Source organism: Girardinichthys multiradiatus, chromosome 22 (genome assembly GCF_021462225.1).
Source record: "Girardinichthys multiradiatus isolate DD_20200921_A chromosome 22, DD_fGirMul_XY1, whole genome shotgun sequence".
Lineage (NCBI taxonomy): Eukaryota > Metazoa > Chordata > Actinopteri > Cyprinodontiformes > Goodeidae > Girardinichthys > Girardinichthys multiradiatus.
In genome coordinates, this window is record NC_061814.1 from 25,502,062 (window position 1) to 25,518,310 (window position 16,249).

The following is a 16,249-nucleotide window of genomic DNA, read 5'->3' on the forward strand; positions in this document are numbered from 1 at the left end:
TGTGCAGGATCACTGTTTTTCCCCACATACATTGGACATGTGCTCAGCAACACCTTTCTGTAAGTGTTTCCCATTTGTATCAGTAACCTGACTTGTTGTGATTCAGTTAGGGGACCTCCAGACATCCACAAGCCTGTGCCCAAAGAGATTGTGCAGCTGATAGGCTTAGATCTGTTCTTTATATAGGCCTCTGCTGGACAGGCTGTTGCACTCGGTGGATTGTTTGGTGTGTGAAGGCTCTCTCGTTTGATCTGATTTCTCTCTACTGTGATACCTCCTACTTGTTCTAATACATAAGCACGTTAAAACACCTAGTTTCTGTTGCTGCTTTTAACGTTTGGAGACTCTCCGTGTTTTACACGGTTTTTTCTAGTAGTAGTAAGGGGTCGCTAGCTTAGAGTTAGCGTTAGCTCCATCATGGCTACCCGTTCTGCTGTTTCTCTCTCTGAGTCTCCTCCTCTCTCCTGCTCTCTCTGTCAGATGTTCAGTTACTCCTCTGCCTTCTTTAATGATAATGGTACGTGTAATAAATGTAGCCTTTTTGTAGCTTTGTCGGAATTGGATGCCCGGCTCCGCGCTGTTGAAAAACCAGCAGATAGCCAAGGCCCTTTAGCCAGCGCGGAGCCACCGAGGGTAGCTACCCATAGCAGTCCTCCAGCAGAGCCCACGCAGCAGGGGCCTCAGGCCGGCTGGGTGACGGTACGTAGAAAGCATAGTCCTAGATCCCAGCCCACAGGTCACCACAGGTCTGCGTTTCTAACAATTCAATTTAATTCAGTTTTATTTATATAGCGCCAATTCACAACACATGTTGTCTCAAGGCACTTCACAAACGTCAGGTACATGCATTCCAATTAATCCTAATCATTGAACAGTGCAGTCGGAGTTAGTTTTTATTCAAATTGGATAAAAAGTTGTTCTATCTAAGGAAACCCAGCAGATTGCATCCAGTCAGTGACTTGCAGCAATCCCTCCTCCCGGATGAGCATGTAGAGACAGTGGACAGTCACTGGTGTTGACTTTGCAGCAATCCCTCATACTGAGCATGCATGTAGCGACAGTGGAGAGGAAGAATTCCCTTTTAACGGGAAGAAACCTCCAGCATAACCAGGCTCAGTGTGAGCAGCCATCTGCCACGACCAACCGGGGGTTTGAGATAACAGAGCAGAGACACAAAAAGAACACAGAAGCACTGATCCAGGAGTACTTTCTATGGGAAGGAAAAGTACATGTTAATGAATGTAGCTCCTTTAGTCGTTTCACCTAGAAAGAAAGAACAGATAAACTCTGAGCCAGTTTTCAAGGTTAGAGTCTGAAAGAGAGCACATAGAGTTAGTCACAGTTAAGCTCAGTCAATCGCCATGTTTAGGAGAGAGAAAGGGTTAAACACTAAAAGACAGGGCTATGTGGATCATCAGTACAGGGTGAGCATTAAGTTGTTGCCAGCAGAAGCTTGGACGATGCCCCTCTCCAGAAAGGTGTCACAGGTAGACACAGAGCCAGGCCAGGTTTAGCTTCTAGGAAGAGAAAAGAGAGAACAAGGTTAAAAGCTGAAATAACAGCAAATAATGCAAAATTGGAGAGTAATGTGAGAATGTAGCAAAGAGGGTGAAAGTGGTCGTTATGTCCTCCAGCAGCCAAAGCCTATAGCAGCATAACTACACAGATAGTTTCAGTTCAGATTACTTAGTTAAACGGCGCTTATTTACAACAATGTCGTCTCAAGGAACCCCACAAAGGGTCCCACTGATGGTCATTGTTATACTAAAAACCACAAGGATCGGGACAGATTTTCCCCGCTCAGCGGCACACCCCCTGAGAAGCCAACTCTAGTAATCAGCAGCTCCATAGTCAGAAACGTGGCACTAGAGCCACCAGCGACCATAGTCAAATGTCTGCCAGGGGCCAGAACGGGTGACATCAAATCCTACCTGAAACTGCTGGCTAAGGAAAAACGTAAATACAGTGAGATTGTTATTCACGCTGCTGGTAATGACACCCAGTTATGTCAATCGGCGGTCACCAAAGTTAATGTTGCTTCGGTGTATAAGTTTGCCAAATCAATGTCGGACTCCGTAATTTTCTCTGGTCCCCTCCCCGATCTAACCAGTGACGACATGTTTAGCCACATGCTGTCATTCAACCGCTGGCTGTCTAGGTGGTGTCCAGAAAACAATGTGGGCTACATTGATTATTGGGCGAACATTTTGGGGAAAACCTGGTCTGATCCGGAGAGACGGCATCCATCCCACTTTGGATGGAGCAGCTCTTCTTTCTAGGATTCTGGCCTAATGTATTAGTTCTCCAAACCTCTGACAACCCAGAGTTCAAACCAGGAAGCAGGGTTGTTGTTTAACACTCCTCTCTCCACCTTCTGTACTGCTACCCACCCATTACCCTATTAAGACAGTGTATCGCCCATGGCCAAAATTGAATAGGTTAAAAAATAATCTAAAAGGAGGATATCATGAAAATCTCATAAAAATAAACACAACTCAGACTGAAAAGAATATTAAAACAATTAAATGTGGCTCACTGAACATAAGATCTCTCTCTTCAAAGACATTGCTAGTTAGTGACCTGATTTGTGACAATCAGATTGATTTATTTTGCCTCACAGAAACCTGGCTGCAGCAAGAGGATTATGTTACTATAAATGAGTCAACTCCTACTAATTATTTAAATTTTCACATTCCTCGAAATACTCGGTGAGGAGGAGGAGTAGCAACCATCTTTCAGTCCGATTAATTGACAAGTCCCAGACCAATCAATAGCTACAACTCTTTTGAATATTTAATCCTCAGTTTTCCTCATCCAAATTGCAAAGCACTACTTCTGTTTGTTGTTTTGTACTGTCCACCTTACTCTCAATTTTTAGATCAGTTTTCAGACCTTTTATCTGATTTAGTGTTAAATACAGATAAGGTTATTATAGTGGGGGATTTTAACATTCATGTTGACACTGAAAGTGATAGCTTAAATATAGCCTTTAATGCTATCTTAGACTCAATTGGCTTTGCTCAAAACATTAACAAACCTATCCACCTTTGTCTTCATTCTCTGGACCTTGTGCTGACATATGGCATTGAGTGTAAAGACATAACAATATTTTCTCATAACCCTGTCCTGTCTGACCATTTTTAATAACCTTTGAGTTTAATTTAACTGAGTACTCCACACCTGAAAGAAAATTTCATTATAGTAGATCATTATCAGACAATGCTGTAACAACCTTTAAAGAATCTGTTCCACTTTTGATTTCCTCATTTTCACAGAAAAACACAGTGGAGGGCAATAATTTTGTTTCTTCCCCTTCACAAATTGATTCTCTTATTCATAGTGTTACTTCATCATTGCGTGGTGCATTAGACAATGCAGCCCCCTTGAAAAAGAAGGTGATTATTCATAGGAGGCTAGCTCCCTGGTTTAATTCAGAGCTGCGTACTTTAACGCACAATGTTAGAAAATTGGAGAGAAAATGGCGCTCTACACACCTGGAGGATTCCTACTTAATCTGGAAAAATAGCCTACTGTTGTATAAAAATACACTTCACCAAGCTAGAACAGCTTATTTCTCATCATTAATAGAAGAGAACAAGAATAATCCTAGGTCTCACTGTAGTACAGTTGCTAAACTTACACAGTCATAGCTCTGCTGAGTCATCCATTCCCTTAGCTCTCAGCAGTCATGACTTTATGGGATTCTTCCAAAATAAAATTGATTGTATTGAAAATAAATTTGACATACTCCCGAAGATGATTACTTCATCCTGAGCAAGTGAAACAACATTGGAAGTAACTGTAGAACCTGATCTGTGTTTGGACTGCTTTGATCCTGCGGAGCTCCCTGAGTTATCAGAAATATTAGCTTCATCTAAACCTTCAACTTGTATGTTAGACCCAATTCCAACCAAATGATTTAAGGAAGTGTTCCCCCTGATTACCATCCTCATCTGTACTTGTCCTGTTAGATCTCAGTGCTGCATTTGATACAGTCGATCATAATATTCTCTTAGAAAGGCTGGAATATGCTGTAGGGATCAGGGGAACAGCGCTAGGCTGGTTTAAATCTTATTTGTCTGACAGATTCCAGTTTGTTCATGTAAATGATAAATCATATTTAAACTCAAGGGTTAATTGTGGAGTACCACAGGGTTCAGTACTTGGGCCAATTCTCTTTACTATATATATGCTTCCAGTAGGTAAAATTATCAGGCAGCATAGAATAAAATTTTCACTGTTACTGATGACACTCAGCTTTACATATCCATGAATCCTGATGAGCCCAACCAGTTAGATAGACTACAAGCATGTCTTGAAGACATAAAAACTTGGATGACTTTAAATTTTCTGCCTCTAAATTCAGACAAGACAGAAGTTGTTGTCTTTGGACGTCTCTGGAGTCTTTAAAAAAGAAACTGCTTAGTCAATCAACTGGATGGCATTAAATTGACCTCTGGTAATAAAGTAAAAAACCTTGGCGTTATTTTTGCCCAGGACATGTCACTTAAATCCCATATTAAATAGGTTTCTAGGGTTTCCTTCTTTCATCTCTGGAACATTCCCAAAATTAGAAATATCCTGTCCAGGAGTGACGCTGAAAAACTAGTCCATGCATTTGTTACTTCAAGGCTGGACTATTGTAATTATTTACTATTAGGATTTCCACAAAATGCAGTTAAAAGCCTTCCGCTGATTCAAAATGTTGCAGCAAGAGTTCTGATGAAAATTAAAAAGAAAGATCATATTTCCCCTACTTTAGCTTCCCTTCATTGGCTCCCTGTTAAATCCAGAAAAGAATTTAAAATTATCCTCCTCACATATAAAGCCCTTAATGATTTAGCTCTATCATACATCAGAGATCTGATTGTTCCATACGTTCCTAACAGAGCACTTCATTCTCAGACTGCAGGTTTACTGGTGGTTCCTAGAGTCTCTAGAAGTAGAATGGGAGGCAGATCCTTTAGTTATCAGGCTCCTCTCCTGTGGAACCAGCTACCAGTTCTAGTCTGTGAGGCAGACACCCTGTGTACTTTTAAGGACAGGCTTAAAACTTTCCTTTTTGATAAAGCTTATAGTTAGAGTGGCTTAGGTTATCCTGAGATAGCTTCCTTATTTTTTACCTCTGTCTTCTCCCCTCCATGTTGGATGGAGTAAGGGGGTTATGGTTGAGGTGCAAACACACCCTCCATTTCTGCTACCTGTATGAACCCCTCTCTTTTCCAATGGTTATGGTCAATCTGACAGAGAGAGGTATCCCAATCGTTGTGGTTTTTACTATAACAATGGCCATCAGTGGGCTCTAGATGGACAAACTGTCTACTTTTAAGGCTAGGCTTAAAAGTTTCCTTTTTAATAAAGCTTATAGTTAGAGTGGCTTAGATTATCCTGAGCTATCTCTGTAGTTATGCTGCTATAGGCTCAGGCTGCTGGAGGACATAATGACCACTTTCACCCTCTTCGCTACATTCTCACACTACTCTCCAATTTTGCATTATTTGCTGTTATTTCAGCTTTTAACTTTGTTCTTTCTCTTTTCTCTTCCTAGAAGCTACACCTGGCCTGACTCCGTGTCTACCTGTGACACCTTTCTGGAGAGGGGCATCGTCCAAGCTTCTGCCGGCAACAACTTAATGCTCACCCTCTACCGATAATCCACATAGCCCTGTCTTTCAGTGTTTAACCCTTTCTTTCTCCTAGACATGGCAATTGACTGAGCTTTTACTGTGACTAACTCTATGTGCTCTCTTTCAGACTCTAACCTTGAAAACTGGCTCAGAGTTGATCTTTTCTTTCTTTCTAGGTGAAACGACTAAAGGAGCTACATCCATTAACATTAACGTTTCTTTCCTATAGAAAGGATTCCTGGATCAGTGCTTCTTTGTGTCTCTGCTCTGTTCTCTCAAACCCCCAGTGAGTCGTGGCAGATGGCCGCTCACACTGAGCCTGGTTCTGCTGGAGGGTTCTTCCTGTTAAAAGGGAGTTTTTCCTCTCCACTGTCGCTACATGCATGCTTAGTATGAGGGATTGCTGCAAAGTCAATGCCAGTGACTGTCCACTGTTTCTACATGATCATCCAGGAGGAGGGAATGCTGCAAGTCACTGACTGGATGCAATCTGCTGGGTTTCCTTAGACAGAAAAACTTTTTATCCAATTTCAATAAATAACTGAATCTGACTGCACTGTTCAATGATAAGGATTGGTTGGAATGTATGTACCTGACGTTTGTGAAGTGCCTTGAGACGACATGTGTTGTAAATTGGCGCTATATAAATAAAGTGAATTGAATTGAATTATATCCAACCAGGGAAGATAATGCACCAGTTAATTAGCCTGAGATAAAAATTGGTCAGTTTTCCCTTGATTGGCTCTAAGCGCTGATATACAGGTTAGATCCTATAAAAATTAAAAAGTCAGATAAAGATTATAGCTATACAGTATACTTTAATGCATAAATATGAAGAATTTTAAAATACCTGAATTTTCTGTTGAATTCAACATTACTATCTCTACCAATGAACCTTAAGAACATATCTCCAATTATTGTTAATGTTTTTCCACTTAACTGTTTGATTAAAACAAGGTTTACATTAGTGAGCTTCTATGTGTTACAGTGCTTGGAAAGAAAACCCAACCAGCATGCTGCATCTCAAAATCTGTAAACTGGCATTGACCAGTAAAATCCTGGTCTGTGCATCTTTAATTTTATAATAACTGTATTTTCATCATGGTTAAAATCTCGGTGCCCTGTGGGATTATAGGTGAATATTTTCTTTTATGTGATAATGAATGTTTGGATACACACTGAGGAAATAAATTATGTAAAACAATCACACTCTACACAATTGTAAACAGTGGGAGACAAACAAAGACATCAGAGAATCTCATTTTAGGGGTAAAAGGGAGACATAAAAATCTAGGCCAAGAAATCACCAGAGAACATTACTATCTCAACAAAGGCAATGGTTTTTAAGCAGTAACTTGTGGTACGTTGCTCTGTTTTTTTGGGGCTAAGTCTGTCTTGATAATTTACCTTTACGTCCCGTCCAACTTGTCCGGATGGGACGTTTTTCTCTGGATACACAATGGACTCCTGGCAGAAGTGGAGGATTGTGTGTTTGTCGATAATGTCAGTCGAGGATGTGGAAGATATGTATATAATTGGATGTTTGATATCAGGATTTCTGCTTTTTGGAGTCAGCGGTTACCTGGCATATCGAGAAATTCGGAGAATGTCAGCAGCTGTTCTGGTAATTGTGAGGCTGCCTGGCATGTGTGATGGGATCTTCAGGGTGATCAGCACTCAGACTGAGATGTTACGTGAACTGAATCGTAGACTGGATGTGATCCTTACACAGGATCGCAGGCAGGTTGCGGTTCCTGGACTCAGGGGTGAAATGGGATAAATCTTGGAGAAAGTTGTTTGCTCGGATCTGGCGAAAGACCAGGAATTTGGCTGTTTGGATTCGCCTTTGAGAAGCACCAGCGAGACTCTCAAGGCTGATGGAAAATTAAGAGTCAGCCTAACCCAAATAATTATTGATTTTCTGAATCTGGCTCCCCTGCATGGCCTTGATTGCTGGCTATCTTCAACTTCTCCTGGAAGTTATGTAAACATGACGCTCTGCTCCCTCTGCCCCCTCCCTTCCCTGAGGACATCTGTGGACCATTGTAAATTCCTTGTAGGCATGCATAATAACTATTGCACATTCAAATACCAGCACCAAAATACCTTTTGTGCCTTGTGTTTGAAGTGCAACAATTCACTTCAAATGCAAATGCACACTCAGCAATTGCTGTAGTTGCAAAACATGCAAGTCAGGCCATTTTCAGAGCTAATGCACACAAGAGGACTGAAATAAAAAAATAGAGTGACCTCTTTAACAATGGCCTGCAGTTGTTAGATATAGAACTACTTAGGAGCATCTGCTTCTACTAAATCTTACAAGCCACACAGAAATATGTAATGCAGAACTTCATATGCCAGGCAAATACTGTCCTACAATAGTCACGTCTGAGAGATGGTAAGCTTTACAAGAAATCAGACTGTGAATGGTCATTTTAGGTTTTTTGTCATCTAAACAATGAGGAAACGCTGCTTTCATCTGAAAGAATATTCATGTTAGTTTGGTAAAACAGAAACAAAGGCAGAAATAAAATCACACTAACATTAAGTATGAGCTTACTGGGTTATCTGGCCTCAGTCTTTTGGAAGGTGGTCCTCCATCTTCAGGGTGAAGCATGTAGAACAGACGTACCTTGTTTGCGTGCTTCTTACTCTGTGAGACAGACGGAAAGTGAGAAAATTGAAAGAACAATCCACAACTACTGTTCCACTATGCCAAGGCCCTCCATACTTTCATTTGTTTAAGGTGATGCTGCTAACAAAGGTTTACAGTTCAAAAGTACTCATGAACCTTTAACTTTTTTTTTACAGTTTAGCATGCTACAAATACAAACTTCATTTTATTTGGATTTTTTCTGATATTGACCAGCACAAAGTAGCACATAACTGAAACTGAAGAAAGAGCATACTGTGGTGTACTTATGTATTCAGTTCTCTCCTACCCCTAAAGAAGACGCAGTGTCACCTACTTTGTAAATAGAGTTCACCTGTTTGTAATTTAATCTGAGTTCTGCGAAGGCTTTAAGGGTTTGAACATTAGGCCACAAACATCACCATAAAGACCAAAAAATGCAGCAGACAAGTCAGGGATAAAGTTGTGCAGAGGTTTAAAACAGGGTTATATTACAAAAGCATTGAGATAGGAGGGCATCAATCAGAGAAGCATCCAAGAGGCCCATGGGAACTTTGGAAAAGCTACAGATTGGCTATTCTCTTGCTCTCGGTGGAAGACACACGTGTTTTCTCTCTCTCCCTCCCTCCCTGCTGATCCCTGCTTCTTCTTTTTGTCTGTGTTTTTCTCAGAGCCTCGCTTTGCATATCCTCCAAATTTGTAAATTATGGATTTGGTCAGCTGGTCTCTCAACGCAATTGATAAAATTTTTTGAAGGGATGACAGGGTAAAGGAGAACCCCCTTGTCCAGACGGAACGTTCTTCTCTGGATACACAATGAATTTTTGGCAGCAGTGGAAGATTGTGTGCCTGACTATGATGTCGGTCGAGGATGTATATTATGTGTACATATTTGGATTTTTGATAACAGGATTTCTGCTTTTTGGAGTTGGTGGTTACCTGGCTTATCGAGTGATTCGCAAAACGTGAGCGGCTGTTCAAAGCATTCCAAAGCTGCTTGTGATGTTGGATGGAGTCTGTAGAGCGATCAACACTCAGACTGAAATATTAAGTGAGCAAAATCGCAAGCTGAACACGATTCTTGAACAGAATCGCTGCCTGGCAGCGGTTGGACTCAGAGGTTAAAGGATATAATCTTGGAGAAGTTGTACGATCGAGATCTGCGGAAAGTAGCAGAAATTTGTCTATTTGGTTTCTCAATTGAGACATACCAGTAAAACTCTTAAGGTAGTTGGAAATTCACAACTGCCTGAACCACAACATTTACTCTTTTTCTAAACCTGGCGCCCCAATGTGGCCTTGGCAACTTCTGCTAACTGGCTGTCGACAAAATATCTCCTGGATGTTATATAAACACAATGCTCTTCCCCAGCACCCCCCTACCAGCTGTGTGCTGATTGGACTATGGATAAAACTTCCACCTCTCTTCAAGGACAGTGGCGCTTCTATCAGTGTTGACAGTCTAATTCTTGCAAACTCACTCAGACTTATACATTCGCATCCTCAAGATTCCACCGTACCCTTGCTAAATCTTTACTTATGTGTGTGTTGCTTACCCCTGCTGAGGTTTTTGTACTACAAAACTGTATTCTGCTAAGACTAGAGTCTGAAATATGATTTTCTTCCCTCCTATCTTACTTTAAAACTTTAAACATTTTGGACAACAGGCAACAAAAAATGTGTGGTGAAAAACTAAAAGTGCACATCACCCTGAAAACATCACCCTTACAGTGACAAATGGTGGTAGCATGCTATGGGGATGTTTTTTTCAGCAGAGACAGGAAAGATGGTTGGCAATCCTTGAGAAAATCCAGTTAGAGGCTGCACAACAGTTGTGACATGGTAAGGGATTCACTGCCTCATTCTCAACAACCCTAACATACAGCCAAAGCACAGGTTGCTAGAATGGCCTAGTCAAAGTCAAGACCTAAACAGAGAATCTTTGGCAAGAATTAAAAATGTATGTACAAACAATCAATGTGCACTGTTCTTGCAAAGAACAGTGGTAATAAGTGCCTTTATATGTCTCTTATTTTGCAAAGCTGTTTGAGATATAATCTACAGCATAGACTTACAGCTGAAATTGCAGAGAAAGGTGGTTCTACAAAGTACTGAGTGAGTTAAGCCACTTTGGTTTATATTGTAAACCATGCATTACACAGTTATGCACTTTTTTGTGTCGAACGATCACACAAAATTATGACAAAACAGATTGAAGTCAATGGTTGTAATGTGACAATATGTAAAAAAGTTAAAGAGGAATACATTTTTTGCAATATTTTCTAGCCCCTGGTTACGTGATAAATGGCACAAGTTACCAACAGCTTTCTGGAGACGTGTGAAAAATATTAAGTACGAGATTGAGACCTTTCTGCACTTTCTGAGAGAAGTGAGGAACACATTTAAGTTCAGCAAGCAATACAATTATTTGAAAATATAATGATATCATGTTTACTTAAAATATGAAACCCAACAAAAGGAAAGAAAAATATAAGTGATTAAATTTCAACGGAATTATGGTAGATATGTTTATATTTAGTCTACTAAACTAGGGGATACTTTAGATTGTGAAAGGTTTTTTATTTGCTGCACCAATTTAGACTTCTCCCAATGCAGTCTCTTTCTGTGTCATATGACTGTAAAATACAATGACTGTAAACGATAATGAGTGCAGAAATGTTTATATGAAAAGACAGTGAGCTATCCTTGTAGCTGCTAACTGTCACTTTGATTAAAAGCAATGGAAATAACTGGACAAACTGCAGGGCAGAGATGTGTAAATGTGAATGTGATCAGTCATCTTTGGCAAAGTCAGGCCTTCATTTTCTATCTCCACATAAAACCTGTGATTGTCTCTAATCTTTATGGATTGGTGCTTCAGTGCTTCAAAGAGAAACAATGAATAAAATGCGCAGATATGAAGCCTTTAAGAATGGAAGGCATCTAAATGACAAATGTATAGCGGTTTGGAGCTGATGCGATATGTTGTATAGATGTCCTAGTGAGGTAAAACATTTATCACAGCTGAAACACATACAAAGAATGCAAGCAGGAAACTGACAAGACACTGCACTTGCCGCCCCAGGAGAAGAATTCCTCCTCAGCCTCACATGCCACTTGTCACATGGCTGTTAATGCATTTTGTAAGTGGGTATGTGTGTGTTTTTGAGCGTCTGAGAGTGTGCTCTGTGTTTATAGGTATATAAACGGCAGTGTATTTGATGGCTCTGGGGTATGGACAGTAAAAGCTGGACCTTGAGTCAGCAGGGCTACCCTGCAATGACCCTCAGTGCTCACACTACTCTAATGGACTGTGCATGTCTCTTTTTCTCTCCTTTTCCTGTGTTGTGTCAAATCAAGTCGAAGGAGAAAGAGGAGAAGACAACTAAAAGGAAAAGAGGCATTTTGTTTAGTGTGTTTTGTACACACGTAGCATACAGCATCGACAGAGATCGAGATCCGATCTGATCATCAAGAACACATTCTGTATGTCAAGAAATGAGTGTCATTTCAAAGCTTTAGAACAGGTATGCAATGTTTTTCTTATGATTTTAAAACGTTTTTACATCAACAGGACACCCATTTACTTAGGTCTAATGTTTGTTTGTAAAGAAGAAAATTGGTTACTTTGCACTTCTAAAGAAATTGAAGATCTTTTGTCTTGAAATGAGATGAATAAAGGCTATTTAACTACATAATTTAACACTTAGATATAAGAACAGCATTCAGCTATTCAATATTTGTTTTGCAAATAATATGGTTTACTTCGCTTATTTATCACATAAATCAGGCGTGTCGAAAGACGTATCATTTCACAAAAACAAAAATGAAACCCCCATGCACTCTTTGCCAGTTGAAGGTCTTGTATTGCTATGAGTAAGATTCCATTAATGCCTTCTAGTATAGGGCTCTTTATTGATACAATTGATCACATAATTCTCCTAGATCACATTTGTCTGACAGATTTAAGTTTATTAATCTTAATAATACATTTTCTTTACAGTCCATGACTGCTTGTGGAGTACAACAGGGTTCAGTGCCTGGGCCAATTCTCTTTACTATATTTATAAATATATATGGATGGGTTTGAGTTTCTAGGGGTTTTGTTTACTGGCGGGGGGAGAATTGAACAGGAGATTGACAGGCGGGATTGGTGGCAGTAATGTGGGCTCTGCACAGGTCCATTGTGGTGAAGAGGGAAGTGAGCCGAAAGGCTAAGGCCATGAACTTTGGGTCATGAGCGAAAGAATGAGATCCCGGATACAACCAGCTGAAATGGGTTGGAGGAGGAGCTGGAGGAGGTGTCTGGGGAGAGGGAACTCTGGGCGTCTCTACTGAGACAGCGCCCATTGCGACCCAGTTCGAATAAGACAATGAGTATGACTATATACAGGGGTTGGACAATGAAACTAAAACACCTGTCATTTTAGTGTGGGAGGTTTCATGGCTAAATTGGACCAGCCTGGTAGCCAGTCTTCATTGATTGCACATTGCACCAGTAAGAGCAGAGTGTGAAGGTTCAATTAGCAGGGTAAGAGCACAGTTTTGCTCAAAATATTGAAATGCACACAACATTATGGGTGACATACCAGAGTTCAAAAGAGGACAAATTGTTAGTACACGTCTTGCTGGCGCATATGTGACCAAGACAGCAAGTCTCTGTGATGTATCAAGAGCCACGGTATCCAGGGTAATGTCAGCATACCACCAAGAAGGACCAACCACATCCAACAGGATTAACTGTGGACGCAAGAGGAAGCTGTCTGAAAGGGATGTTCAGGTGCTAACCCGGATTGTATCCAAAAAACATAAAACCACGGCTGCCCAAATCATGGCAGAATTAAATGAGCACCTCAACTCTCCTGTTTCCACCAGAACTGTCCGTCAGGAGCTCCACAGAGTCAATAGACACGGCTGGGCTGCTATAGCCAAACCTTTGGTCACTCATGCCAATGCCAAATGTCGGTTTCAATGGTGCAAGGAGCGCAAATCTTGGGCTGTGGACAATGTGAAACATGTATTGTTCTCTGATGAGTCCACCTTTACTGTTTTCCCCACATCCGGGAGAGTTACGGTGTGGAGAAGCCCCAAAGAAGCGTACCACCCAGACTGTTGCATGCCCAGAGTGAAGCATGGGGGTGGATCAGTGATGGTTTGGTGCTGCCATATCATGGCATTTCCTTGGCCCATTACTTGTGCTAGATGGTCGCGTCACTGCCAGGACTACCGAACCATTCTTGAGGACCATGTGCATCCAATGGTTCAAACATTGTATCCTGAAGGCAGTGCCGTGTATCAGGATGACAATGCACCAATACACACAGCAAGACTGGTGAAAGATTGATTTGATGAACATGAAAGTGAAGTTGAACATTTCCCTTGGCCTGCACAGTCACCAGATCTAAATATTATTGAGCCACTTTGGGGTGTTTTGGAGGAGCGAGTCAGGAAACATTTTCCTCCACCAGTATCACGTAGTGACCTGGCCACTATCCTGCAAGAAGAATGGCTTAAAATCCCTCTGACCACAGTGCAGGACTTGTATATGTCATTCCCAAGACGAATTGACGCTGTATCGGCCGCAAAAGGAGGCCCTACACCATACTAATAAATTATTGTGGTCTAAAACCAGGTGTTTCAGTTTCATTGTCCAACCCCTGTATCTATCTATCTATCTATCTATCTATCTATCTATCTATCTATCTATCTATCTATCTATCTATCTATCTATCTATCTATCTATCTATCTATCTATCTATCTATCTATCTATCTATCTATCTATCTATCTATCTATCTATCTATCTATCTATCTATCTATCTATCTATCTATCTATCTATCTATCTATCTATCTATCTATCTATCTATCTATCTATCTATCTATCTATCTATCTATCTATCTATCTATCTATCGATATATATTTATAAATATATCTATAAATATATATACAGTACAGACTAGAGGCTGACATTTTTTCGGGATTCCCACGGGAATCCCGCGGGACGGGAGACAGTATTAGTAAAGATCACGTGATTGGGACGGTACAGGATAAAAAATGAACGGGAGCAGACGGGAGCGGGAGCTAACCAATAGGAGGGAAAATAAACTAGGATCAATTGTCTTTGGAAATGTAAAACTGAGACTTTGTTATAAAATTTAAGAAAAAAACCTTGAATCGACGCCACCATTGTGTAGTTTTTTTCCAAGAAGCATATAATATAATGCAAGTCAAACGAACTACACGACCCACAAGCCAACAGTGCTTCTGCTCGATGTTTTCCACCTGCGTTCAGGATGGAGGGAGCAAACGCAGGTGGAGAACTGGACGTGGTAAAATTGGATTTGTAACGTAAAGTCAGAAGTAAGGACTTATCTATTAAACTCATAGAGCTGACAGGAAAGTCGCAAATATTACCAAACTTCAGGAGAGTTGAATGTAGCGGTTTTAACACGCAGTCTGCTGCTTGTAAAACGTGTTTAGTTGTAATCAAGTTCACCAGTGATTAAGGGACACTTGTAAGGCAATTCTGGATTAAATCAGCCCTGCATCTCTTCATTCATCAAACCACCATGTGTCAAGTCTCATCTGACCAACAAAATTGCTGCATATGCACTAAAGATTTAAGAGGTAAGGTACGGAAGCCCACGAGGGGATATGGGGAAATTTATTTCTTCTGCGTCCCCAGGAAATACTTTTGCGTTCGGCATTTTGGAACAGCAGCACAGATGACAAACTGCTCATAAAACAAACACTGATATGTGATTGATAGGGTTTATTTGTCATATGCAGGTTAACACGCAGTAAACACTGCGATTAAATGCTTAGGTTAAGAAGAACCGTTCAAATCACGATAAAAACAAAAACACGGCGTAGAAAAAAAAGTACACATCATGCAGCAGTAATAAACAAACAAAGTGTCACAGATGTGGTTTCGTGCAGTATTATTATTCAGCAGTTTGTTGGAAAGCTTGTGGATAAAAACTGTATTTTAGTCTGATTTGAAGATAATCTTATTTAAGGCTGATTTCAAAATAAAACTCAATAAATCTCAAAACGGGTGTAGTGTTTGTTTAATTTTTGCAGTTATCTGGTTTGGAAACTATCCCACAAAGTATTGCAAAATAACGCAAAGACTATTACATGGGGAAACAAAAAAGAAAAAAATCCCCCCTTGTCCCCTCGTGGGCTCCGTATAGAAAGGCTTCATCAAGGGAAGATATTAAATAAATATGTTGTGAAATAGAAAAAAATGTATGTACCATTAAATGTACAATTTATTTAATACATCATTAAATATTAAGTGTACCACTAATTACTCCATGTCTTCTTTTAAATTATACGTAATTATTCAGTGGCACATTTAATTGCATAATAGTCCATTTCATGATATAATGGTATATTTATTGTTTCTAATGATGTATTAAATAAATAAATGGTACCTTTAATTTAATGGCACATTTAATGTTACATTTCTTTCATGTTACATTTACTTCACTTATGGGACATTCACAACATTTATTTATTTAATGATGATTTTATTGTATTAATTTTGTCCAGTTTGACCCTCCATTCTTGATGCCTGTATAGGAGATCATGTCAGAATTTGAATCAGGTGTTCTGGAGCAGACACACATCTAAAACTTGCAGGGAAGGGGTCCCTGAGGACCAGGGCTGTGAACCATTGAGGTACAGTTTCTAAATTATGAAGGTAATGCCTTTTTGTCCTTTTGTTCACCAGGTACAGTTCTCTTACTAGGTGCATTTTTCTTTCTTTTCAGCAACTTGAAACATAAAAGTGATGTCATTGTTCAAAGGAAACGATCCCTTAATAAATAAGTAAAATACAACTAGGTACATTTTGTTTATTCAACTAAGATAGGCATGGTCTGTTTCCTTGTTTGATATTTTATTATTTCTTCATTATTATTCTTTTTACTTTAACTGGCCTTTACTACAACTAAAAACAAGGACCCAACTGGTCCTTCAAAC

General features: G+C 40.0%; 1 protein-coding gene across 1 annotated transcript in view; it reads right to left on the reverse strand.

The window, feature by feature from the left end:
* Nucleotides 1-16,249, reverse strand: part of zgc:171482 (zinc finger protein) — a 114,768-nt gene that overhangs the window by 50,338 nt on the left and 48,181 nt on the right. The window contains exon 3 of the mRNA XM_047352161.1: nt 8,188-8,280. Coding sequence (XP_047208117.1) covers nt 8,188-8,280 — 93 coding nt within the window. The remainder of the gene's footprint in view (nt 1-8,187; nt 8,281-16,249) is intronic.